Genomic DNA, 27,763 nt, shown 5'->3' on the forward strand with positions numbered 1-27,763 from the left:
TTATTGTGTACTTTCAAATCATTTCAGACTTAGGTTGACCCTGAGCGAGGGCCAGGTAAATGACCTTGGAGGGCTGCATCCGGCCCCTAGACCTTAGTTTGAGAACCCTTGCTTTAAACCTTCAGCATACAGTACCTTACAGACACAGCACATACTGAATGGATAAATGGAGTGTGGCAAATTCTGAAGGTTCACAAAGTTAACTTGCAAATCCCTGCATGACTCAAAAATCCGAGAAGATAACCTAATGAATTATTCTTCTGAGGCTGTTTTTAAGGTTATGATTTTAACACATTTAATCTTTATATAGGACCCAGCAGAGACTACCAAATTTGCTTAGCTGATGCAATACATCCCCAAAGTTTCCAGATTTCCAGAAGTGGCAAAGTCCAGATGAAAGAAAAACAACTTCTATCTCCTCCTGTCTCTCTGTGGGTACAAAACAGGGTTAATTATTCTCGCTTGCAGCCCTGCTGAGCCTGTGTGTTGCCATTGGCTAGCACAGGCGTCATTCACGTTTAGGAAGTGACTGCAAGGAGGAAGGCTTCTCGGCGTTACATCTTCATACGCGGAAGGAAGAAAAGCAAACAGGCCAGCAAGCGGCAGTTTTCACCAGTGCAGAATCAGCAAGGTAAACACATTAAATGCTAAACTATGGCAGGGTTGGTGATCTGAGCAGGGCAGCAGAGTCAAAGCAAGAGGGTTTCAGTAGATCGGCACAACTTTTGAGGATGAGGAGCTGCAATACTATATGCTTTTTCACCATTTCATAAAACAAAATTTTGAAATAATATGCTAGGAATGGAATAGCTTGCAAAACCAGGCAATGAACAGAGGTTTTTCATTGACTTCTCCTTGGCTTAAAGTATTTTGTTTTGTTTGTTTACTAATTTCAGATTAATACAGGCCTTTCTTTTAACTGTGACCAAAAAAAAATCCTCCTCGCCTTCGCTCTATCTCACTTCCTTTATTTTGTTTTGAAAAAACACTTTTGGAAAACAAGAAGGGGTGGGAAAGGCTCGAAATCAAAATAGAAGTTAACTTGTGTTTAGTGGTATTCTGGTTCTACAAAATGGGAACAGAAGGTTCTTCTTGCCTATGATGTCAAACATTTAGCATTTACATAACACTTTTTACAGCATGCATAAGGCACTTCTTGCAAGTATTCTGTCCCAGAAACATATTGGCTCAGAAATCTTTAGAGGATGGGGCTATCAATGAACTGCTATCTGTCCTATAAGAAGCACCATGTACTAGGGTGATGTTTCTCAACCTGGGGACTGGAACCCCGGGGGGGGGGTCGCGAGGGGGTTTCAGAGGGGTCACTAAAGACCATCAGAAAAAAATATATTTCTGGTGGTCTTGGAAACCCCATTGGCAGAGAAGGCTGAAGATCTCTCTCCCTGTCCTTTTCTTCTCTTTAGGAAAATGGCGAATCCTCTCACCCAAAAGCCCTCCATTGCTATGATTGGCTGGCCTCTCAGTCAAGGGGAGAGCTGTTTCTGGGACTCCAAGTGGGGAGGGGAGAGCAGGCGTGCTCGGCGTATGGCAGTGTGGTGTGCATGCACGGGTGAGGGAGAGCGTGTGAGGCTGGAGGGAGGCTCGCGCCAGTGAGTCCCTTCATGGGCATTCTGTGTGGGAAGTTTAGATCAATTCTATCATTGGTAGGGTTCAGAATGCTCTTTGAATTTACGTGGAACTATAAATCCCAGCAACTACAACACCCAAATGTCAACGTCTACTTTTCCCAAATGAATATATTGAGTATTCATTCCAAGTTTGGTCCAGATCCATCACTGTTTGAGTCCACAGTGCTCTCTGGATGTAGGTGAACTACAACTCCAAAACTCAAGATCAATGCCCACCAAACCCAGTATTTTCTGTGGGTCATGGGAGTTCTGTGTGCCAAGTTTGGTTCAATTACATCATTGTTCAGATGTAATTGAACCAAACTTGGCACACAGAACTCCCATGACCCACAGAAAGTTCAGGAGTTCAGAATGCTCTTTGATTGTATGTGAACCATAAATCCCAGCAACGACAACTCCCAAATGACAAAATCAATCCCCCCTCCAACCCCACCAGTAATTTGGGCGTATGGGGTATTAGTGGCAATTTTGGTCCAGTGAATGAAAATACATCCTGCATATGAGATATTTACATTATGGTTCATAACAGTAGCAAAATTACAGTTACGAAGTAGCAACAAAAATAATTGTATGGTTGGGGTCACCACAACATGAGGAACTGTATTAAGGGGTCACGGATTTAGAAAGGTTGAGAAACACTGCTTTAGACGATGGCTATCAATCATTGAATCATACAGTGAAAAAGACCTCGTGGATCACCCAGTTCAACCCCCTGCCAAGAAGTAGGAAAATCACATGAACTCCTGCCTGCCCCAATGGTTACGTGGAGAATATAAGATCAGAAGCACCTTGTCCTAGGGCTTTGCTTCTCAACCTGGGGTCCCCAGATGTTTTTGGTCTACAATTCCTAGAAATCCCAGCCAGTTTACCAGCTGTTAGGATTTCTGGGAGTTGAAGGCCAAAAACATCTGGGGACCCCAGGTTGAGAACCACTGTCCTAGGGGAAAACAGTGGGAGAAGGCATCTTGCTTTCAAGCCTGGCTTTTAAATTCCCAAGGTATAGCTGATCAAGCTCTGTGGGAAACCTTAACAGAGTTGCTGGACTTGATAAAACTGTTTTCTGGTCTGATCTATCATGGCTTCTCTTTCCATTCAATTAAGTTTTACAACAACTCTGTAAAGTTAACATGTTCTAGGATAGCTGTGTGGCCCATGCAGCAAAATACACCCAAATTCACAAAAAGGCAACACCCCATTGGCCAACCAAAATGCAGCCAATACTTCCTACAAGATTTCAAAGCTCCACTGGCTTCTTCAGAAGGCAAACATGTAAAAAAAATAGACAATACAGGAGAAAAATACTGGAATAAACTGACACCACTGCATCCAGCTGCTCAGGTATACACAAGCCTATGTTTTGTTGTTATAGATGAAGTCATAGGGAGAAGGGAGCAAGCTTGTTTTCTGCTTCCTTGGAGACTAGGACGTGGAACAATGGCTTCAAACTACAAGGAAGGAACATTAGAAAGAACTTCCTGACTGTGAGAGCTGTTCAGCAGTGGAACTCTCTGCCCCGGAGTGTGATAGAGGCTCCTTCTTTGGAAGCTTTTAAACAGAGACTGGATGGCCATCTGTCAGGGGTGCTTTGAATGCAATTTTCCTGCTTCTTGGCAGAATGGGGTTGGACTGGATGGCCCATGAGGTCTCTTCCAATTCTATGACTCTATAGAGCTAAGCTAGTATGTTTCTTTCTGTACTGTAAATGAAATGACTGAGGCTGAAAGACCGAGTGGACACCACTAAAAAGCTATGCCATAAAATATACACTCAATTTTGAAAGTCACTTTTACTTCTTTTCCATAGACCTTAAAGATGCAGACATTTTCCAGTTTTAAAAGCATAACTTCACCATCCCAACTCACAAATGAGACTTAGAAGTATTCAACTAAGAGACAGTGCATTTGCCATATACAACTGGATAACACTGGTGTTATTAATGATTACTACAATATTTCTCAGACTTCCAAAACACAGGACGCATACCATTTTTCTGCAACTAAAGGGTAGACTACTAAATACTGGCTTCAAACACCCATTTCCAAAGTATATTTTCAGTTATTGTATTGTTCTAGCATACAATTTGGGGATTAACGAATTAGAGGTGATTCACACATCCAGCTAAAAAGGCAACAAATTTAACTGGGTTGCTGTGAGTTTTCCAGGCTCTATGGCCATGTTCCAGAAGCATTCTCTCCTGACGTTTCATCCACAACTATGGCAGGCATCCTCAGAGGTTGTGAAGTCTGTTGGAAACTAGGCAAGCGAGGTTTATATATCTGTGGAATAATGTACAAGGTGGGAGAAATAACTCTTGTCTGCTTGAGGCAAGTGTGAGTGTCGCAGTTGGCTACCTTGATTAGCATCTAATGGGCTTGGAGCTTCAAAGCCTGGCTGATTGCTGCCTGGGGGTAATCCTTTGTTGGGACAAGAGTTCTTTCTTCCTGGACATTCCGCAAACCATGAAAATGAACAAAATCCGGCTATCAGTATTAAAAAACTCTAAAATCAGAACAGTAAATAACACTAAAAAAACAGGGGAATTCCAGACAAAAATAAAGAAGGGCCAGCTAACACATCCCAACAAAGGATTCCCCCAGGCAGCAAACAGCCAGGCCTTGAAACTGAAAACCATTAAATGCTAATCAAGGTGACCAATTGCAACATTCACACCTGCCTCTAGCAGACAAGAGTTCTTTCTTCCACCCTGGACCTTCCACAGATATATAAACCTCACTTGCCTGGTTTCCAACAAACCTCACAACATCTGAGGATGCCTGCCATAGATGTGGGCAAAACATCAGGAGAGAATGCTTCTGGAACATGGCCATACAGCCCAGAAAGCTCACAGCAACCCAGTGATTCCAGCCATGAAAGCCTTCAACAACAACAAATTCAACTCTTTAAAAAAATGCATTTTACTCTTGGGCATAAAAAGTTAATTATCGATTCACGGAAACAAGAAAATTCTGGACACACATTGTCCTGTTGATGTGAAGAGTACATTGCTTGGGGATAATAGGAGCTGTGGTTCAAATTATCTGGAGGCTGAGGAGAGCTGTATTTTCAATCTCTTAAGGTCTCATGGCTATGGAAAGTCATTTATGCTTATTTGGGATTTCAATAGTATCCTATCAAAAGAAGATACCACTATCAAAGTCAACACTAGTTGAAAGACCATTTGGAGAAAGAAAATTCCCTCTTGTTTTGCAATAGACTCCAAAAGCATTGTACTTTGTCCAAGCAACTGCCCTTCACAGATACCTGCCCTCAACCATGTCTGCCTGCTATGCATGCTAAAGGGGTTGGGGTGGCGGTGCATGGGGATCCGATTGTGCTGAACAGATAAGGCATGGGCATGCTATTATCAAATGTTTGAAGCAAATGACTCAGAACGCACTCGTGCTCAGAATACCTAGGACAAACAACTCTGCTGAGTCAATTAGCATGGAGCAATCATGACTGAAATTCCCTGAACCCAAGGCCAAACTTTTCTAACCACTAACAATATCTTCAACTGCTTTTCAATCTAACCATAGAGTGTTCTTTCACATTAGCTCCTGAAGACACATTTTAGTCTATAGTGAATAAACAGACACTACTGCATCCTCAGGTACGCACAGCCAGTTGTGAAAGACATAAGACAGCCACTAAACTGGGAAGGACCAAGCAGTGCTCCACAGATCTTGTTGGGACTACATCTCCAATAACTACTCACTATGTTGGCTATGACTGCTGGGAGTTATTTATTATTAACTTTATTTATACCCCGCAAAATCTCCCAAAAGACTCGATGTGGCTTACAAAGGCCAAGGCCGCCAACAAACAACAGCATAAAAATACAACAGTAAAACTCATAAGCAAATAATAACACATCAAGCAAAACAATAAAACACTAAAAACAATGACACCATGACACATTTAAAACCTTAAGGCCGGGCCCAATGTAATGGACAAAATTTTAAAAAGTGCTGGACTTCACAGGTGATACGTAGAGGTTTTTTGGAGATAAGTGCAATGTGCAGACAATCCTGGTCTCTGACAAAGTGCATTTGGGACATGATGCCAGGAGTTTCCTAATCTGGAAAGGCACACTGGAACAGCCAGGTCTTCAGGCTCTTCCTAAAGACTGCCAATGTTGGCGCTTGTCTAATGTTCTTGGGGAGAGAGTTCCAGAGTTGGGAGGCCACCACAGAGAAGGCCCTGTCCCTCGTCCCAACCAAACGCACTTGCGACACAGGTGGGATCGTGAGCAGGGCCTCTCCAGATGATCGAAGGGAACGTGTGGGTTCATATATGGAGATCCGGTCACAAAGGTAGGCGGGTCCCAAACCGTTTAGGGCTCTGTAGGTGAGCACCTACACCTTGAATTGGGATCGGAAGATGAACGGCAACCAATGGAGCTCCTTAAACAGGAGGGTTGACCTCTCTCTGTAAGGAGCGCCAGTTAACAACCTGGCCGCCGACCGTTGGACCAGTTGGAATTTCTGAGCCGTTTTCAAGGGCAGCCCCACGTAGAGCACATTGCAGTAGTCCAATCTAGAGGTGACCAAGGCATGGACCATCCCGGCCAGATCAGCCTTTACGAGGTACGAGTTGTAATCAAGACATTTGAAGATCCAGTTTCTAGATCCCTGGACTAAGAAAACCTCATTAGCAGTCTATGGCCCCTCCCATCTTGCTCCCAAAACTTCATATGCATATCATTTTCAGGTTACTATAGTTATCATGTCTTTTAAAAATCACAGTGCTGGAGGCATACATTGACAGAATAATGTTTCACTATTGCAGGGATAAGATGAGATTTGAAGCCTAGGACTTCCCCAGCATCTAAATACATTAGATCTTTTGTACATGAGAATCTGTTGAGGTGAAGGGGGATTCCAGTAGAAGCAGGCAGAAATAAATATTTTTGCTTTCAGAGTAACTATCAATACAGAATTGTATTCCTGTGTTAGTGCACATTTTTGAGCAATAACCTGCCTAAGTATTGTAACAGTTCAAGTGCCAAGAGAGTATACATAGCAAGGGTCCTCAAACTAAGGCCCGAGGGCCGAATATGGCCCTCCAGGTCATTTACTCGGCCCTTGCTCAGGGTCAACCTAAGCCTGAAATGACTTGAAAGCAGACAAGAACAATCGTATCTCATCAACCAAAATCTGGCCCTCCAACAGTTTGAGGGACCGTGACCTGGCCCTCTGCTTTAAAAGTTTGAGGACCCCTGATACATAGCTTCAGTTTTGATGGGCTAACATTTTCTTTTCTATAGGGAAAAGCACCGTACCTCTTAAGGGACTGACAGCATGTGTCCTCACAATGGATAGAGATGGGATGCCAATTTCTGGCCCCTTGGGTGTTGATGAACTATAATCCCCAGCATTCCTCACCACTGGCTGTCTTTACTGGGGCTGACAGAATAGTAGCTCAAAACCAACTAGAGCAGGGGTCCTCAAACTTTTTAAACAGCAATCCAGGTCACAGTCCCTGAAACTGTTGGAGGGCCGGATTTTAATTTGAAAAACACATAATTTGAATTCCCATGCACACTGCGCATATCTTATTTGTAGTGCAAACCCCCACTTAAAACAATACAATAATTAAAATGAACAATTTTAACAAATCTAAACTTATTTGTATTTAAATGGGAAGTGCGGGCCTGCTTTTGGCTGATTATTATTTATCGTGTCAGGAGCAACCAGACATTTGTATTACATTTTTAACAAAACAAACAAACAGACAAAACACAAAGTTTGCAAGCTTGGTAGTTGATTGAATGTCCTTTGACCAGTATCTGGCCACTTGGAGTGCCTCCAGTGTTGCCGCAAGAAGATCCTCCATTGTGCATGTAGCAGGGCTCAGGTTGCATTGTAGCAGGTGGTCAGTGGTTTGCTCTTCTCCACACTCGCATGTTGTGGATTCCACTTTGTAGCCCCATTTCTTAAGATTGGCTCTGCATCTCGTGGTGCCAGAGCGCAGTCTGTTCAGTGCCTTCCAAGTCGCCCAGTTTTCTGTGTGCCCAGGGGGGAGTCTCTCATTTGGTATCAGCCGTTGATTGAGGTTCTGGGTTTGAGCCTGCCACTTTTGGACTCTCGCTTGCTGAGGTGTTCCAGCGAGTGTCTCTGTAGAGCTTAGAAAACTATTTCTTGATTTAAGTCGTTGACGTGCTGGCTGATACCCAAACAAGGGATGAGCTGGAGATGTCTCTGCCTTGGTCCTTTCACTATTGGCTGCTACTTCCCGGCGGATGTCAGGTAGTGCAATACCGGCTAGACAGTGTAATTTCTCCAGTGGTGTAGGGCGCAGACACCCTGTGATAATGCGGCATGTCTCATTAAGAGCCACATCCACTGTTTTAGCGTGGTGATGACATAGGATTATTGTTGTTGTTGTGTGCTTTCAAGTTGTTTCAGACTTAGCTTGACCCTGAGTAAGGGCTGGGTAAATGACCTTGGAGGGCTGTACCTGGCCCCCAGGCCTTTGCTTGAGGACCCCTGGTCTAGAGCAATAGTTCCCAACCTGTGGTCCGTGGACCACTAGTGGTACTCAAGAATGAAAATATGGTCTGCGACCTCACCATTACTACACCTTTGCCTTGAAACCATGCGCCAATGAGAATGACTGCTCTTGCGAAACTCTCTTATAGTTCCAAGGCTACAGGGATGTTGGGAGGGGAGAGGCTGACTACCCACAAAAGATTACTACTACCACATCAGCTCTAGATTATTAAATATGGTTTTCTGTGGGCAAGAGATGAGTGGCTGGCATATGTTCTGTATCAGAAATTAGAACTGATGTGGTCTATCCAATGCAATTTTCAGAATCAACACCCCAAACAACCAAACCGAATTTAAAGTTTACCAAAAACTGTTTGTAACTCTTTTGGTGCTGATTTTGGAGAGCGGTTCCTGGTCGAAAAAAAGATTGGGAACCACTGACCTAGAGATCTGCATTCTGTCCATTTATTTGCAAAAACTGTAGGTGACAGACAGGCAAACTGTAGTTCTTGAAGACCCCAAACCGCACAATATAGATATATGTATTAAAAAATATGTTTATTTTGTGGCAGTAGGGGACAGTTGTAGGATTCTTCCCTTCTTCTTTTAGTACTTTTTGTGGAGAAATTCTAGAATGTGAATACAGCTTCATGGGAGAGTATATCTTTGCTTTACAAATGAGCTCCCTACACCACAGGTGCTGCAGTCTCAAATTTTATTAAATTCAGTAAAAAAAGTAATTTTTAACTAAATTTTTCATAAATATCTACATATAATGTTAAATATTTTAAATATATAAAATATTTTATATATGAAATATTATTTAGAGCCTTTTAAGCAGAGGCTGCCTTCTAACTCTAGGATTCTATAATATTATATATAATATAATATTAAATATTTTAAATATATGAAATATTTTATATATGAAATATTATTTGGAGGCTTTTCAGCAGAGGCTCTCTTCCAACTCTAGGATTCTATTATATTATATATAATATAATATTAAATATTTTAAATATATGAAATATTTTATATATGAAATATTATTTGGAGGCTTTTCAGCAGAGGCTCTCTTCCAACTCTAGGATTCTATAATATAATATTAAATATGTTAAATATATGAAATATTTTATATATATATATTTAATACTTTATAATTCAAGGTGCAGGTGCTTACCTACAAAGCCCTAAACGGTTTACGACCCTCCTACCTGCGTGACCACATCTCTGTGTACGAACTCACACAATCTCTTCGATCATCCGGAGAGGCCCTGCTTGCGCTCCCACCTTCTTCGCAGGCGCGATTGGTGGGGACGAGGGAGAGGGCTTTCTTGGTGGTGGCCCCTCAACTCTGGGACTCACTCCCCAAGGACATCAGACATGCCCCAACTCTGGCAGTCTTTAGGAGGAGCCTGAAAACATGGTTGTTACAGTGTGCCTTCCCAGAATAAGGAATCTCCCAGCAATATGTCCTTATATGCACTTTATTAATGATCTAGGATCTCTGCATGCCCCATCCCTCTCCGGAAACTCTATCCTAGTTATATTTCACCTGTTCATGCTCAGCATTATTTTTAAATTTTAATTATTACATTTGGTCCAGCCATGTGTTACTGTTAACGTCTATTGCTTATTCTTTGTTATGAGTTTTATATTATTGCTTGTATTATTGTTGTTATTGTTTGTATTACTGATGTATTGTGGGCTCGGCCTCATGTAAGCCGCACCGAGTCCCTTGGGGAGATGGTAGCGGGGTATAAATAAAGTTTTATTATTACTATTATTATATATGACATATTATTTGGAGGCTTTTAAGCAGAGGCTCTCTTCCAACTCTAGAATTCTCTGTGTGGGGCTGCCCTTGAAAACGGCTCAGAAATTCCAACCAGTTCAACGGGTGGCAGCCAGGATGTTAATTGCCGCTCCTTACAGAGAGAGGTCAACCCTCCTGTTTAAGGAGCTCCATTGGCTGCCATTTACCTACCGAGCCCAATTCATGGTGCAGGTGCTTACCTACAAAGCCCTAAACGGTTTGGGACCTGCCCACCTGCATGACCGCATCTCCGTGTACGAACCCATGCGCTCCCTTCGTTCATCCGGAGAGGCCCTGCTTGCGATCCCACCTGCATCACAGGCACGTTTGGTGGGGACATGGGACAGGGCCTTCTCTGTGGTTGCCCCCCGACTTTGGAACACCCTCCCCTAAGACATTAGACTAGCACCCACGTTGGCAGTCTTTAGGAAGTGCTTGAAGACCTGGCTATTCCGATGTGCCTTTCCGGAATAGGATAATCTCCAGCACTACGTCCCAGAAGCACTTTATTAGAGTTTAAGACTCTCTGCACATTGCACTTGCCCAGAATCCCAACATATCACCTCTCACACCCAGCACTTTTTAACCTGTACCCATCACTGGCCCGGCCCCGGTTTTTATTGAATAATGATGTAACGTTTTGTTATTGCTTATGTTTTAATTTGCTTTAAATTGTATTGTTATCGTTTTGCTGCTGTTGTGTTGAGGCCTTGGCCTTTGTAAGCCGCATCGAGTCCTGCGGGAGATGCTAGCAGGGTACAAATAAAGTTTAATAATAATAATAATAATTATTATTATTATATACAATATAATATTAAATATTATATACAATATTTAATATTATAATATTAAATGTTTTATATATGAAATATAGTATTATCTTTTTTACTATTATACACAAAAATGTATAATATCACAATGGACTACCACCTCACCCACCTCATAGGAAACCTGCTACAAAACAGGAGCTTTTTTGTTGAGTTCCAGGGCCAGAGAAGCAGATGGCGGAAACAGAAGAACGGCCTGCCTCAGGGGAGCGTGCTAGCTCCATCCATGTTCAACATCTACACAAATGACCAGCCACTGCCAGAAGGGACAGAGAGTTTCATCTATGCTGATGACCGTGCCTTTACCACTCAAGCAAGGAGCTTTGAGGTGGTAGAACAGAAGCTTTCTGAAGCTCTAGGTGCACTTACTGCCTATTACAGGGAAAACCAGCTGATCCCCAACCCATCTAAAACACAGACATGTGCCTTTTACCTCAAGAACAGAGAAGCATCCCGAGCTCTGAGGATTACCTGGGAAGGAATCCCACTGGAGCATTGCAGCACACCCAAATACCTGGGAGTCACTCTGGACCGTGCTCTGACCTACAAGAAGCACTGCCTGAACATCAAGCAAAAAGTGGGTGCTAGAAACAATATCACATGAAAGCTGACTGGCACAACGTGGGGATCACAACCAGATACAGTGAAGACATCTGCCCTTGCGCAATGCTACTCTGCTGCTGAGTATGCATGCCCAGTGTGGAACACATCTCATCACATTAAAACAGTGGATGTGGCTCTTAATGAGACATTCCGCATTATCACAGGGTGTCTGCACTCTACACCACTGGAGAAATTACACTGCTTAGCTAGTATTGCACCACCTGACATCCGCTGGGAAGTGGCAGCCAATAGTGAAAGGACCAAGGCAGAGACATCTCCAGCTCATCCCCTGTTTGGGTATCAGCCAGCACGTCAACGACTTAAATCCAGACATATTTTTCTAAGATTTACAGAGACACTCGCTGGAACACCTCAGCAAGTGAGAGTCCAAAAGCGGCAGGCTCAAATTCAGAACCTCAATCAATGGTTGATACCAGATGAGAGACTCCCTCCTGGGCACACAGAAGACTGGGTGACTTGGAAGGCGCTGAACAGACTGCACTCTGGCACCACGAGATGCAGAGCCAACCTTCAGAAATGGGGCCACAAAGTGGAATCCACGACATGCGAGTGTGGAGAAGAGCAAACCACTGACCACCTGCTGCAATGCAACCTGAGCCCTGCCACATGCACAGTGGACCTTCTTGCAGCAACCCGAGGCACTCCAAGTGGCCAGATACTGGTCAAAGGACAATTAATCAGCTACCAAGTTTGCAAAATCTGTGGTTTTTTTTATCTGTTTGTTTGTTTTGTTAGAAATGTAATACAATGTTCTGGTTGCGGATGACACGATAAATAAATACTGGCCCGGCCCAGGTTTTTATTGCATAATGATGTAATGTTTTGTTATTGCTTGTTTTAATTTGTTTTAAATTGTATTGTTATTGTTTTGCTGTTGTTGTGTTGAGGCCTTGGCCTTTGTAAGCTGCATCGAGTCCTGCGGGAGATGTTAGCGGGGTACAAATAAAGTTTAATAATAATAATAATAATAATAAATATTATATACAATATAATATTAAATATTATATACAATATTTAATATTATAATATTAAATGTTTTATATATGAAATACAGTATTATCTTATATTAGTATTATACAAAATATAATATTGCAGTAATATAAAACAAGAGTGAGTTTGTCCATTTTTTCCTATGGAGACTTTTGGAACACGTGCTCTCAAAGGCAGTGACTCAGCAAACTCCTCCCCTTCTTTCCCCGACCCTGCAGAGAGAGCATGACTCAGCAAATTCCTCCTCCTCTCTCTCTCTTTTAGCCCCTCCCAATTAAGCCACTCCCCCTCTTTCTCCGCCTCTCCTCCCTTGCCAATGTGCGCATGCGCCATCGAGCCAGGCGAGGCCCTCAGCCTTCTTCCCTCAGGAGCCCGGCCTCCCTTCCGTCCCCGCTCCCTTCTCCCTCCCGAACCGAACGAGGCCTAGCCTCCCGACTTACCCGAGCTCAGAAGCGGGGGAAACCGAAACTATATGTCAGAGAAGGACATACACGGCGAGGAGCTCCGCCGTTGCCCGCCCGCTTCGCAGCCTCGCGCACTTACTTTGAAAAAAAAAAAAAACACCAAACAGCAACAAGCGCGCGGGTGGCTCCGCCCCCTTTTTTCCGCCAGCCAATCAGCGCGCTCCGGGCTTGTTTTCCGGGCTGGGATGTCACTACTCGCCACAGTCTGACGTCAGAGGAGGGGGGGAAACAAAACCACGCCCCTTCTCAGTGTCTCCGCCCCGCCCTTGCTTTCGTTTCCTTCCAATCACCTCGGAGCTGGCGAAGGTAGCCACGCCCATTTGTGGGGTCTGTTTCATTCATGGGGAAAACTAAGCGCGGGAGAGGGGGAAGTGTTTGCGCATGCGCATGTATGGATAGCACACGTGTTGGAATACAGCCTTGGTAAAGGTGACAACCAAATTGTTGTTGTTGTTCATTCGTTCAGTCGTCTCCGACTCTTCGTGACCTCATGGACCAGCCCACGCCAGAGCTCCCTGTCGGCCGTTACCACCCCCAGCTCCCTCAAGGTCAGTCCAGTCACTTCAAGGATGCCATCCATCCATCTTGCCCTTGGTCGGCCCCTCTTCCTTTTGCCTTCCACTTTCCCCAGCATAATTGTCTTCTCTAGGCTTTGCTGTCTCCTCATGATGTGGCCAAAGTACTTCAACTTTGTCTCTAGTCTCCTTCCCTCCAGTGAGCAGTCGGGCTTTATTTCCTGGAGGATGGACTGGTTGGATCTTCTCGCAGTCCAAGGCACTCTCAGCACTTTCCTCCAACACCACAGCTCAAAAGCATCGATCTTCCTTCGCTCAGCCTTCCCTAAGGTCCAGCTCTCACATCCGTAGGTGACTACAGGGAATACCATGGCTTTGACTAGGCGGATCTTTTGTTGCCAGTCTGATGTCTCTACTCTTCACTATTTTATCGAGACTGGACATTGCTCTCCTCCCAAGAAGGAAGCGTCTCCTGATTTCCTGGCCACAGTCTGCATCTGCAGTCATCTTCCCACCTAGAAATACAAAGTCTGTCACGGCCTCCACATTTTCTCCCTCTATTTCCCAGCTGTCAATCATTCTTGTTGCCATAATCTTGGTTTTTTTGACGTTTAGCTGCAACCCGGCTTTTGCGCTTTCTTCTTTCACCTTGATTAGAAGGCTCCTCAGCTCCTCCTCGCTTTCGGCCATCAGAGTGGTGTCATCTGCATATCTGAGGTTGTTAATGTTTCTTCCAGCAATTTTCACCCCAGCTTTGCATTCCTCAAGCCCCGCACATCCTCGCATGATGTGTTCTGCATACAAGTTAAAAAGGTTGGGTGAGAGGATGCAGCCTTGCCGTACGCCTTTCCCAATCTTGAACCAGTCTTTTGTTCCGTGGTCAGTTCTGACTGTTGCTACTTGGTCCTTGTACAGATTCCTCAGGAGAGAGACAAGGTGGCTTGGGATGCCCATCCCACCAAGAACTTGCCACAATTTATTATGATCCACACAGTCAAAGGCTTTAGAATAGTCAATGAAGCAGAAGTAGATGTTTTTCTGAAACTCCCTGCCTTTCTCCATTATCCAGCATCCGGATATTGGCAATCTGGTCTCTTGTTCCTCTGCCTTTTCTAAACCCAGCTTGAACATCTGGCAACTCTCTCTCCATGTATTGCTGGAGTCTTCCTTGCAGGATCTTGAGCATTACCTTACTGGCATGAGAAATAAGGGCCACTGTACGGAAGTTTGAGCAGTCTTTCGCATTTCCCTTTTTTGGTATGGGGATATAACCAAATAGATGACCGTATATTGAGTATTGTAATATATCAATATATTATCAAACAGGCTACAGTATTTGTGTGATATATCACAATATATTCATACATAATGTAATGTAATAATATATTGGGTATCAGAGGCTTCAAACTACAAGAGAGGAGATTCCATCTGAACACGAGGAAGAACTTCCTGACTGTGAGAGCCGTTCAGCAGTGGAACTCTCTGCTGCAGAGTGTGGTGGAGGCTCCTTCTTTGGAAGCTTTTAAACAGGGGCTGGATGGCCATCTGTCAGGAGTGATTTGAATGCAATATTCCTGCTTCTTGGCAGGGGGTTGGACTGGATGGCCCATGAGGTCTCTTCCAACTCTTTGATTCTATGATTCTATGATGTGTTTTATATATGTGTGTGTGTGTGTTATGTGTACAATACCTGTGCTATTCTAATAATGTAATGTAGTATAATATATTGTAAATATATGGCTTCAAACTAAAAGAGAGGAGATTCCATCTGAACATGAGGAAGAACTTCCTGACTGTGAGAGCCGTTCAGCAGTGGAACTCTCTGCACCGGAGTGTGGTGGAGGCTCCTTCTTTGGAAGCTTTTAAACAGAGGCTGGATGGCCATCTGTCAGGGGTGCTTTGAATGCAATATTCCTGCTTCTTGGCAGAATGGGGATGGACTGGATGGCCCATGAGGTCTCTTCCAACTCTTTGATTCTATGATTCTATGATGTGTTTTATATGTATGTGTGTGTGTGTTATGTGTACAATATCTGTGCTATTCTAATAATATAATGTAGTATAATATATTGTAAATATATGGCTTCAAACTGGAGAACAAGCCCTATGAGGAGCGTCTTAAGGAGCTGGGCATGTTTAGCCTGAAGAAGAGAAGGCTGAGAGGAGATATGATAGCCATGTATAAATATGTGAGAGGAAGCCACAGGGTGGAGGGAGCAAGCTTGTTTTCTGCTTCCCTGGAGACTAGGACGCGGAACAATGGCTTCAAACTACAAAAAAGGAGATTCCATCTGAACACGAGGAAGAACTTCCTGACTGTGAGAGTTGTTCAGCAGTGGAACTCTCTGCCCCAGAGTGTGGTGGAGGCTCCTTCTTTGGAGGATTTGAAACAGAGGCTGGCTGGCCATCTGTCAGGGGTGCTTTGAATGCAGAATGGGGTTGGACTGGATGTTAAAGGTGACAACCAAATAGATGACCGTATATTGAATATTGTAATATATTAATGTGTAGTGGTATATATTATCAGAAACAGGCTACAGTATTGTATATCCAACTCTAGGATTCTATGATTCTAAATACATATAATATTTATAATATTATAATGTAATGCAATATAATACTAAGAATAATAATATATTGTAATTATATATTTATATTACATGTAATATTACTAATAATATTACAATATAATGGTATAACAGTGCTTCATGCAGTCATGCTGGCCACATTACCTTGGAGATGTCTATGGACAATGCTGGTTCTTCAGCTGAGAAATGGAGATGAACACCAACCCCCAGAGTTGGACACAATGAGAGTTAATATCTGGGGAAAACCTTTACCTTTACCTTAATATATAGAAATAATAACATTGTAATGTAATAATGCTAATATATTTTTCCTGCTTCTTGCCAGAATGGGGTTGGACTGGATGGCTGGCGAGGTCTCTTCCAGCTGTAGGATTCTACGATTCTATAATTATTGTGCCATCAACTCCCAGAACTCCTGAGAATTGAACGAGCTCGTTAGAGCTTTTGAGAGTTGGAGGCCCAAACAGCTGGAGGGCCGCAGTTTGAGGATGCCTGTGCTAGACTGCCAAGGAACATTTTAAAAATAAAAGCAACTCTACTGATTTGATCCTTTCCACCATTTCAGAAGCTGTTTTTTGAACTGGTGTGAAGTACCAAAATAGCCTCCAAAGTCAGCCCTATGCATAATGCCTTACAGTAGTCCAACCTAGAGGTTACTCGGATCTGAGCGAGTCTGTTTCTCCCCTTCCAACGGGGTTGTAACTCTGTTCATTCTTGTTCCAATTGCATTTCTTTTCCTTTGTCGCCCAGCTCACAGAAAATGAAATCCTATCAGAAGCTGACCACAGATGCCAATCAAGTCCCGGATGCTGGAGAGGAGAACGTGGATGGGAGACCACTGTGCCACCAAAAGCTCTCTGCCTGGTGGCTGGGTGGAGGTCTCCTGATGGTGGCCGCTCTGCTTAGCGGAGTGACTGTTTGGGTCCTGGGCCAGATTTGGTGGAGTCAACATGGGACGCCCCCCCTGGCCAAGTGCGTCTCCGTCCCGGAAGACCTCCGCTTCGACTGCTACCCGGAAAGGAACACCGTGGTGACGCGGGAACTGTGCGAGGCCCGAGGGTGCTGTTTTGTTGATAGTGACCAGTCCTCCGGAAGCACCAACGGGGTGCCCTGGTGCTTCTACCCCCCGGATTTCCCCAGCTACACCTTGGGGAACGTGAATGAGACCGAAATGGGGCTCGTGGGGTTCCTGACCAGGAAAGCAAAGGCTTATTACCCAAAAGATGTTGAGAAACTGCAGCTCAGTGTGGAGTTTGAAACCGATACCCGGTTACACGTCAAGGTGAGCCATGATCTAGTACGATGGGATGAGGAAAATAGTTGTTCCCATTGCCCACTCCTCAAAAATATAATAGATAGACACACACACACAGAGGCAAATGTAAATATATGCATACACAAAGTATTGTATATAACCAGCATAGCCTGGATGTCATTGGGACCACTGCCTGTCTACTTTCTCCTTTCTCCAGCTCTAAGAAAACCTACTACACAATGTCTTCATGACAGCACTTTAGCAATAGTGCGCAGACTCTCTTTGTGACTTTCTTCTCTTCCTTTATCTCCTCTTCTTTTCCTTCCTTCGTTCCTTCCTTCCTTCCCTCCCTCCTTCCTTCCTTCCCTGTTCTCATACCTTCCCCTTCCTTTTCGTTCCCTTCCTCCTTTCCTCCTTCCTTTTTTCTTTCCTTTCTTTCCCTTCCCTCTCTTCTTTTCTTCTTCCCTCTCATACCTTCCTCTTTTCTTCCCCTTCCTTCCTTTCTTCCATTCTTTCTTTTCCTTCTTTTTTCCCATCCTTCCTACCTCTCTTCTCCTATCCTTCCTTTCCCTTCTTGTTTCCTTCCTTCCCTCTTCCTTCCCTCTTCCTTCCTCCTTTCCTTTTTTTCTTTTTCTCCTTCTTCCTCTCTTCCTCTCATACACGTGTTACCTTTCTTTCCCAATGAAATCCCAGAGGGCCACTTCACCTAGCCTTTGTTGCACAGATAGACAAACAAACATTGTCTTTTAATATGTATAGAAGATTCAGATAATGGGGCTTCACCATCCCAAAGTGTTCAAGTCACACAACATCCACCCTCTTGCTTTCTAAGGGTGCATCTACACTGTAGAATTAATGCAGCTTGAACTGACTTTAATGGCTCTATGGTATAGAAATATGGCAGATCATTTTGATACCAGAGTTCACCTTCCATACTTTTCTGCATTCACTAGAAGTACTTTCCCCCTCTGCCCTAAGTTAGAGGGAAGAAGCCATCTCATTACACCTTGTGATGAGAATTAACTTCTTTAACTATGATTTGTGTTTTAATTTCCAAACAAGGAAATGTGTTTGTGTGCTGTAATAGCAATCTGAGATCATTGTTCTTAATGCATCTGACATTTTAGCCTAAGGCAGTCCTGAACTGGCAATTCCTTTTGGGGAAAAATGGCATTCATAACCTTTTTGAAAAGTAAAAATGATGTCATATCCTTTTGGCAAATGTGAATCTCCCTGAACATCTGGAGACCACCTTTTGAAAACCACTGCTCAAGGAAAGGCATGACCTTGTTAGAACTCAACCCTTTGAAAAAGTGGTGTTCACAAGCATTCATGTCATGGCACACAGGTAACTCAGTTGTTACAATGTCTTTGAACTGCCAGGGACAAGGACATGCCACTGCACAATAAAACATGTACTTAGTTAGCAGAGTTTTGAATCTGTTTCGTTGAAGTTGCCCAAAAACATATACTCTCCCTTGAAACCTCTTAGTTTAAAAATATACACCCAGAGACAAAAAACCAAAGTCTTCTTTAAAAAGTAACATGTCTTGTTTACTCACAAACATCTTGTATTAATTCAGCATAGAGGCACATTTCTTATTAAAGTTGAATTACAGATCGGATGTATTCTCTCTGTGTTGAGAACACAGGGCATCATTCTTAAAATCAATAATCCAAAGCATACTTCTGTTCCTACAGAAGTGTAAACTGTATAAGTGTACTCACTGCTTCTCAAAGCAAACATATAGTAAATTCAGGAGTCCAAAAGACATCTGCTTCCATTGAAGTCCAAAAGCATACTGCATCCACCTCCACTGAGGTCTAAAGCAAATTGCTAACACTGAAGTATAATAATAATAATAATAATAATAATAATAACAACACTTTATTTATATTTATTTATTTATTTCTTTACAGTATTTATATTCTGCCCTTCTCACCCCGCAGGGGACTCAGGGCGGATTGCAGTGTACACATATATGGCAAACATTCAATGCAAATTTTTGACATACAACATATACAGACATAGACAGAGGCTATTTAACTTTTTCTGGCCGCCAGGGGAGCTGTTGCTTTCATCATCCATCTGTGACACTGTTGAAGTACTTCCGCATTCCCTGCATGCTTTTTGCTGGAGTGCTTGCTGGAGTCCTTTTTTTTTTTATGGCCTCATAAATTAGTTAATTTAGCCTCCTCACACTTTAAGGTGGTACCTAATTTTCCTACTTGACAGATGCAACTGTCTTTCGGGTTGCAAAGGTCGACAACAGGCTACACAATGGTTGGAAACCCACTCCAACCCGGGCTGGCTTTGAACTCATGACCTTTTGGTCAGAGTGATCTTAATGCAGCTGACACTCAGCCAGCTGCGCCACAATCCACCCTATCTCTCCAAGGGGACTCAGGGTGGATCACAGTACACATACACGGCAAACATTAAATGCCGTTTGGACAGACAGGACAGAAACAGACAGAAAGGAGGTATGTTGTGTCGAGGTCCAGCTTTTTGGCGCCTTGGGGGTTGTGCTCAAATCCAGCCACAGGGGGTGTTGTCGCTCCATCCTCTATGACGAAGAGCCATCAGGCCTTCCTCCTTCCTTTTGGTTGCTGGGCATTTTCTGATCTTTTTCTTTATGGTGTTGTAAAAAAAAAAACATACTGATAACAAAATGGAGTCTTGAGATTGAACATGCTCAGTACAGTCACACATCTGTAGCCCCTCCCACACCAAAGAGATCAGTCAAATTGACAAATAAATATATACATACAATACAGTTTAGCAAATATATACATTAACAAACAAATAGTGAAGGCTTGGAAGGTTGCTATTTCCAACAATTCTAACCACAAGGATCGCTTACTTGGCTTATTATTTGGCACAAATGGACCTTCCTGTTGCTACCATCCACAAAACCTTTTAATTGTCAGAAGTCATCACTTTTTGCTTCTCTATTTTACTTGTCTTTGTCTGTGAATTTTCTAACAAACATTTCTTGTAGATCACTGATGGCACATCTCCTCGGTATGAAGTTCCCTTGGAGGTACCTCCGGTGACAAAGAGAGCAGAGAATCCCATCTATACCGTTGAGTTCTCCAAGGAGCCCTTTGGGTTGATAGTGAAGCGGAAAACGTCAGGGACAGTGCTGTAAGGACCTTTCTTCCCCATTTAATGCTATAGTAAACACCTAACTTGTCCGCCACTTTGAGCCCCGTTGTTGCTGTTTCTGTTGTCATCTGTGGTTCTTTTTCTCTAGGTTGAACACGACGGTGGCTCCCTTGTTCTTCGCCGATCAGTTTCTCCAGATTTCTACCCTCCTTCCATCTTCATACCTTTATGGTCTTGGGGAGCATCGAAGCAACTTTCTGCACAACCTGGAGTGGAACACTTTGACTTTCTGGGCCAGAGATGTTCCTCCGACGGTATCTTACTAAATATCTTAATTGTTTTTGGTCTTGGTATTGTTTATATCATAGAATCATAGAATCAAAGAGTTGGAAAAGACCTCATGGGCCATCCAGTCCAACCTCCTGCCAAGAAGCAGGAATATTGCATTCAAATCACCCCCGACAGATGGCCATCCAGCCTCTGTTTAAAAGCTTCCAAAGAAGGAGTTTCCACCACAATCCGGGGCAGAGAGTTCCACTGCTGAACGGCTCTCACAGTCAGGAAGTTCCTCCTCATGTTCAGATGGAATCTCCTCTCTTGTAGTTTGAAGCCATTGTTTCGTGTCCTAGTCTCCAGGGAAGCAGAAAACAAGCTTGCTCCCTCCTCCCTGTGGCTTCCTCTCACATATTTATACATGGCTATCACATCCCCTCTCAGCCTTTTCTTCTTCAGGCTAAACATGCCCAGCTCTTTAAGCCGCTCCTCATAGGGCTTGTTCTCCAGACCCTTGATCATTTTAGTCGCCCTCCTCTGGACACATTCCAACTTGTCAATATCTCTCTTCAATTGTGGTGCCCAGAATTGGACACAATATTCCAGATGTGGTCTAACCAAAGCAGAATAGAGGGGTAGCATGACTTCCCTAGATCTAGACACTATGCTCCTCTTGATGCAGGCCAAAATCCCATTGGTTTTGCCGCCACATCATATTGTTGGCTCGTGTTTAACTTGTTGTCCATGAGGACTCCAAGATCTTTTTCACACGTACTGCTCTCGAGCCAGGCGTCACCCATTCTGTATCTTTGCATTTCGTTTTTCCTGCCAAAGTGGAGTATCTTGCATTTGTCCCTGTTGAACTTCATTTTGTTAGTTTCGGCCCATCTCTCTAATCTGTCAAGATCGTTTTCAATCCTGCTCCTGTCCTCTGGAGTATTGGCTATCCCTCCCAATTTGGTGTTGTCTGCAAACTTGATGATCATGCCTTCTAGCCCTTCATCTAAGTCATTAATAAAGATGTTGAACAGGACCGGGCCCAGGACGGAACCCTGCTGATGGCACTCCACTTGTCACTTCTTTCCAGGATGGTCAGATTGGTTTACTCTTGGCCTCTAGATGCCCTAGAATCAAACTAGTGATGAGTGGAGTGCCATAAACAGGGTTCCGTCCTGTGCCTGGTTCTGTTCAACATCTTGATTAATGACCTAGGATTAGAAGGCAGGATCATCAAGTTGGCAGATGGGACCAAATTGGGAGAGAGAGCCAATACCCCAGAAGACAGGAGCAGAATTCCAAATTAACTTCACAGATTAGAGAGATGATGGGCCCAAACCAACACAGTGAAGTTCAACAAGGACAAATGCAAGATACTCTACTTAGGCAGAAAAAAAGGAAATGCAAAGATACATAATTGGGGATGATGCCTGGCTCGACAGCAGGATGTGTGAAAAAGATCTTGGCGTCCTCATGGGGAGGAAAGTGAACATGAGCCAACAATGTGATGCGGCAGCAAAAAAAGCCAGTGGATTTTGGCCTGCATCAATAGGAGTCGAGTGCTTAGATTCAGGGAAGTCATGCTCCCCATGCTCTATTCCGCCTTATTATTATTATTATTATTATTATTATTATCTTTATTTACACCCCGCTAACATCTCCCGAAGGACTCGGTGCGGCTTACAAAGGCCAAGGCTTCCAATAAAACAACAGCCTAACAAATACAACAATAAAACTCATAAAGCAAACCAATAAACATTAAAGCAATAACAATAAAACATTAAAAACAATACATCATAACACATTTAAAACTAGGGCCTTGGTCAAACCACACCTGGAATCACACGGTGTCCAATTCTTGGCACCACAGTTGAAGGGAGATGTTGATTCTAAGCTGGAATGTGTCCAGAGGAGGGCAACTCAGAGGAACAAGGGTATGGAGAACAAGCCCTATGAGGAGCGGCTTAAAGAGCTGGCCATATTTAGCCTTCAGAAGAGAGGGCTGAGAAATAATGAGGGCCATGGATCAAGATGCGAGGGGAAGTCATAGGGAGGAGGGAGCAAACTTATCTTCTGATGCTCTTAGACTAGTTTGCAAAACTATTTATTTATTTATTTGCTACATTTATATACCGCCCCTCTGAGCCCGCAGGCGACTCAGGGCAGTTTACAGTCAGTATCAAAGACATAAAATACAATTAAAACAGTCAATTTAAGTATAAAACCAAGTAAAACAATCAATATCAATAAAAACATATATCGAGTCTTCTAGTTAAAAGCATTATCTAATAGCGTAATTGAGTCGTTTTGTTTTTTTCTCCATGTTTGTTATATTATGTCTGCAAACACTTGCTCAAAAAGCCAAGTCTTGACCTTCTTTCAAAATGTTAAAAGGAAAGGGGCCGATCTGATGTCCTAGATCCAGGGAAGTCATGCTCCCCCTCTATTCTGCCTTGGTCAGACCACTTTACCTGGAATAACACTGTGTCCATTTCTGGGCACTGCAATTGAAGGAATCTGGAATGTGTCCAGAGGAGGATGAGTCAAATGATGAAGGGTCTGGAGAACAAGCCCTATGAGGAGCAGCTTAAAGAGCTAGGCATGTTTAACCTGCAGAAGAGAAGGCTGAGAGGAGACATGATGAGGGCCAGGGATCAAGATGTTAGAAGTCATCAGGAGGAGGGAGCAGGTTTTTTTCCTGCTGTCCTGGAGAATAGGACGCAATGGAACAATGGCTTCAAACTACAGGAAAGAAAGGAGATTCCACCTGAACATTAGGGAGAACTTCCTGACTGTGAGAGCTGTTCAGCAGTGGAACTCTCTGCCCCGGGGTGTGGTGGAGGCTTTGAAACAGAGGCTGGATGACAATCTGTCAGGGGTTCTTTGAATGCCATTTACCTGCTTCTTGGCAGAATAGGGTTCAACTGGATGGCCCACAAGGTCTCTTCCAACTTTTAAGATTCTATGATTCTGTGAAATTAGGCACTGCTTCTTAAACAAGGCCACCCATGGCTTGAACCAGGCCTTCCAAATGTTTGTTGTTGTTGTTCAGTCGTTTCCGACTCTTTGTGACTTCATGGACCAGCCTACGCCAGAGCTCCCTGTTGGCTGTCACCACCCCCAGCTCCTTCAAGGTCAATCCAGTCACTTCAAGGATGCCATCCATCCATCTTGCCCTTGGTTGGCCCCTCTTCCTTTTTCCTTCCATTTTCCCCAGCATCATTCTCTTCTCTAAGCTTTCCTTTCTTCTCATGATGTGGCCAAAGTACTTCATCTTGGCCTCTGCTATCCTTCCCTCCAATGAGTAGTCGGGCTTTATTTCTTGAAGTATGGACTAGTTGGATCTTCCAAATGTACTGGATTTCAATTTTCATGATTTTTCAGGATGCTTCTAATATAAGCCCTACCCCAAAAATAAGCCCCAGTTAAGATTGTCACGTAAACGCATTTACTGGTAGTAAATCCATTGCAGTTATTGCACTATGAATAATATTAACATGTAATTAAAATAAATAAATAATCTTATTCGAGATCTTTATAATAAAGTATAATATAAATTATAATTGAGTACAGTAGAGTCTCACTTATCCAACCTTCATTCATCCAGCGTTCTGTATGATCCAACGCAGTCTGCCTCCCACCCGGATCTACAACTGTTTCAATACATTGCAATGTTTTGGTGCTAAATTTGTAAATGCAGTAAGTACTACTTAACGTTACCGTGTACTGAACTGCTTTTCTGTCAATTGGTTGTAAAACATGATATTTTGGTGCTTAATTTGTAAAATAATAACATAATTTGATGTTTAATAGGCTTTTCCTTAATCCCTCCTTATTATCCAACATTTTCACTTATTCAGTGGTATGTTGGCATAGAATCATAGAATCAAAGAGTTGGAAGAGACCTCATGGGCCATCCAGTCCAACCCCCTGCCAAGAAGCAGGAATATTGCATTCAAATCACCCCTGACAGATGGCCATCCAGCCTCTGTTTAAAAGCTTCCAAAGAAGGAGCCTCCACCACAATCCGCGGCAGAGAGTTCCACTGCTGAACGGCTCTCACAGTCAGGAAGTTCTTCCTCCTGTTCAGATGGAATCTCCTTTCTTGTAGTTTGAAGCCATTGTTTTGTGTCCTAGTCTCCAGGAAAGCAGAAAACAAGCTTGCTCCCTCCTCCCTGTGACTTCCTCTCAGATATGTATACATGGCTATCATATCTCCTCTCAGCCTTCCCTTCTTCAGGCTAAACATGCCCAGCTCCTTAAGCCGCTCCTCATAGGGCTTGTTCTCCAGACCCTTGATAATTCTAGTCACCCTCCTCTGGACACATTCCAGCTTGTCAATATCTCTCTTGAATTGTGGTGCCCAGAATTGGACACAATATTCTAGGTGTGGTCTAACCAAAGCGGAATAGAGCATGGGGAGCATGACTTCCCTAGAATGTTTATGTTGGATAAGCGAGACTCTACTGTATTTGCAAATACCCAAGTGGATGCCTTTGGACAAAAGAGAAACACCTGTGTAAACAGATCAACTCGAGAGTTATTGTCAAATGATCAACTTCAGAATATCTTTTCTTCCATGATTTTGAATAACTTAGATTGCATGAAAAGATAAAGGCATCCCCTGAAAATAATGTGTCTTTGTGACTGGAAATCACTCCCACCATTCTCTTTCAGGAGAGCTTCAATCTCTATGGCGTTCATCCGTTTTATCTTGTCATGGAGAAGAGTGGAGCCGCCCATGGGGTTTTCCTCTTGAACAGCAATGCAATGGGTGGGTATCTTCTTCTTTGAGCCTTTGGAGTATCTGTATGCTGAATATGTCCCAATCTGTTCAGTGAAACAATTCAGGCTAGCCTTCTCTAATTGGTGGTCTCCAGATGTTTTGCAGCAACTGTTTTGCGCATTTATCTTAAAACGCTGCATAACGGATGAAAATTAGCAAATGACATGAGGTTCTGACTTCAGCCTTACTCAGTAACATGGCAGTTTGGAAATCCAGGTGATGGTTCCTGGAGCATTAAAGACGATAAAGAAGGACAATAAATTAATATCTAGACCGGTGCTTCTCAACCATCCTAATGCGGTAATCCCTCAATACAGTTCCTCATGTTTTGGTGACCCCCAACCATAAAATTATTTTCGTTGTTACTTCATAACTGTCATTTTGCTACTGTTATCAATCATCATGTAAATATCTGATATGCAGGATGTATTTTCACTAACAGATGATCTTAGGAACCCAACCCCCAGGTTGAGAAATACCTATCTAGACTTTTCCCATTAAAAAACTAACTCTGTATATAGTGGTTTCTCTATGTCCGCATGCCCTGGATACATTAATTCAACCCATTGTGGATCATTGTTGTAGTTTCTTCATTCAGTTGCTTCTGACTCTTTGTGACCTCATGGACCAGCCCACGCCAGAACTCCCTGTCGGCCGTGGCCACCCCCAGCTCCCCCAGAGTCAAGCCAGTCACTTGAAGGATACCATCCATCCATCTTGCTCTTGGTTGGCCCCTCTTCCTTTTTCCTTCCATTTTCCCCAGCAACATTCTTTTCTTTAAGTTTTCCTGTCTTCTCATTATGTGGCCAAAGTACTTCATCTTTGCCTCTCCTATCATTCCCTCGAACGAACAGTCGGGCTTTGTTTCCTGAAATATGGCCTGGTTGGATCTTCTTGTGGTCCAATGCACTCGCAGAATTTTCCTCCAACACCACCATTCAAAAGTCTCTTTCTTCCTTCGCTCAGCCTTCCTTATGGTCCAGCTCTCACATCCATAGGTTACTACGGGAAATACCATTGCTTTGACTAAAGTACAGTACAACCAGAGATATGTTGGTATGCCATTGGAAGATGGGACTCCCAGGTTGGAAGATGGTCAAAATGCTACTGGGGAGGAGCAGAGGATAATTTCAACTAGCTCCAGATGTGATGATGCAGCTAGCTCAAAGCCGAAAGGAAGGTTAGCATCCAATGGTGCTGGAGATGAACGACGAATCCGATGCTCTAAAGATCAACACACCATAGGAACCTGGAATGTAAGATCTATGAGCCAGGGCAAACTGGATGTTGTTATTGGTAAGATGTCAAGACTGAAGATAGACATTCTGGGGGTCAGCGAATGGAAATGGGCCACTTTACATCAGACAACCACCAGATCTACTACTGTGGACAAGTGGAACACCGAAGAAATGGAGTAGCCTTCATAATTAATAAGAAAGTCACTAAAGCAGTGCTTGGATACAACCCAAAAATGACAGAATGATCTCAATTCGAGTGCAAGTCAAGCCATTTAACATCACAGTGATCCAAATATATGGCCCAACCACAGCTGCTGAAGAAGCAGAAGGAGATCAGTTCTATGAGGATCTGCAGCACCTTCTGTGGATTATTACATCCATATTATTAACTGCCACATTTAATAATATGGAAATGAACATATCTATCTATCTATCTGTATGGGGTCCCGGAACCAAGCCCCCACAAATCTGGGGACACACTGTATTTATTTTTACTTCCCATGGCCCATCTTTTCCCTCAGTGAGTTCAAGATGGCATAGCAGGAACCTCTACTTTTCTACTTTGGGTGCGTCTGCACTGTAGAATTAATGTAGTTTGGCACCACTAGAACTTCCAGGACCCAATCCAGTACTCTAAAGACTGCAGCGTGCTTCTTCCCAATAGTTTGAGTTATTTTTATCCTGAGATATTGAGGGAACCCAAAGCCAAAACATGAAAGTGTTCTCTCTCTCTGCCTCCTTTTCTTTCTCGGGGCATTTGCCGATTTCTGCAATTTGCATGGCATATAAACCCTGTGCTCTCTGACCTGCAACAGTTCTGCCTCAGGAGTCCAAGAGAGTCTTTGTCAAAGCCTGACTTCATTTCTAACATTTTTCCAAGGAGGTCAAAAGCAGGGTCACCTCTCTGGTTTTCGTTTTCTAAACGAACTCCCGTGGGCACGGCTTGCCTTCGTTTCCAGATAAATGTGCAGAGTTAAACTCTACGCTGACTTGATTGGAGTCAGTACTTCAGGGTCAAGGCATAATGGGGAGAGCGAAGGGTTGAGATGTGGTTGCAGGGGAAACACGGACATCTGTTTCCTGCCTTGCGATGGGCTCTGGAGCAACCTCCGAGCGGTTTAACCGCACACTGCAGCTGCCAGCC

General features: G+C 43.4%; 2 protein-coding genes across 2 annotated transcripts in view; one reads left to right on the plus strand and one right to left on the minus strand.

Annotated features, from left to right (window-relative positions):
• The window catches only part of LOC137095487 (transcription factor MafK), a 36,175-nt gene extending 23,112 nt beyond the window's left edge, over window positions 1-13,063 (minus strand). The window contains exon 1 of the mRNA XM_067462214.1: window positions 12,835-13,063. The gene's annotated coding sequence lies outside the window, so the exon portion shown is untranslated. The remainder of the gene's footprint in view (window positions 1-12,834) is intronic.
• Window positions 527-27,763, plus strand: part of LOC137095486 (lysosomal alpha-glucosidase-like) — a 62,350-nt gene continuing 35,113 nt past the window's right edge. Inside the window, exons 1-5 of the mRNA XM_067462212.1 lie at window positions 527-631; window positions 16,712-17,243; window positions 20,219-20,364; window positions 20,474-20,639; window positions 25,273-25,369. Coding sequence (XP_067318313.1) covers window positions 16,722-17,243; window positions 20,219-20,364; window positions 20,474-20,639; window positions 25,273-25,369 — 931 coding nt within the window. The 5' untranslated portion in view covers window positions 527-631; window positions 16,712-16,721. The remainder of the gene's footprint in view (window positions 632-16,711; window positions 17,244-20,218; window positions 20,365-20,473; window positions 20,640-25,272; window positions 25,370-27,763) is intronic.

This window comes from Anolis sagrei, chromosome Y (genome assembly GCF_037176765.1).
Source record: "Anolis sagrei isolate rAnoSag1 chromosome Y, rAnoSag1.mat, whole genome shotgun sequence".
Lineage (NCBI taxonomy): Eukaryota > Metazoa > Chordata > Lepidosauria > Squamata > Dactyloidae > Anolis > Anolis sagrei.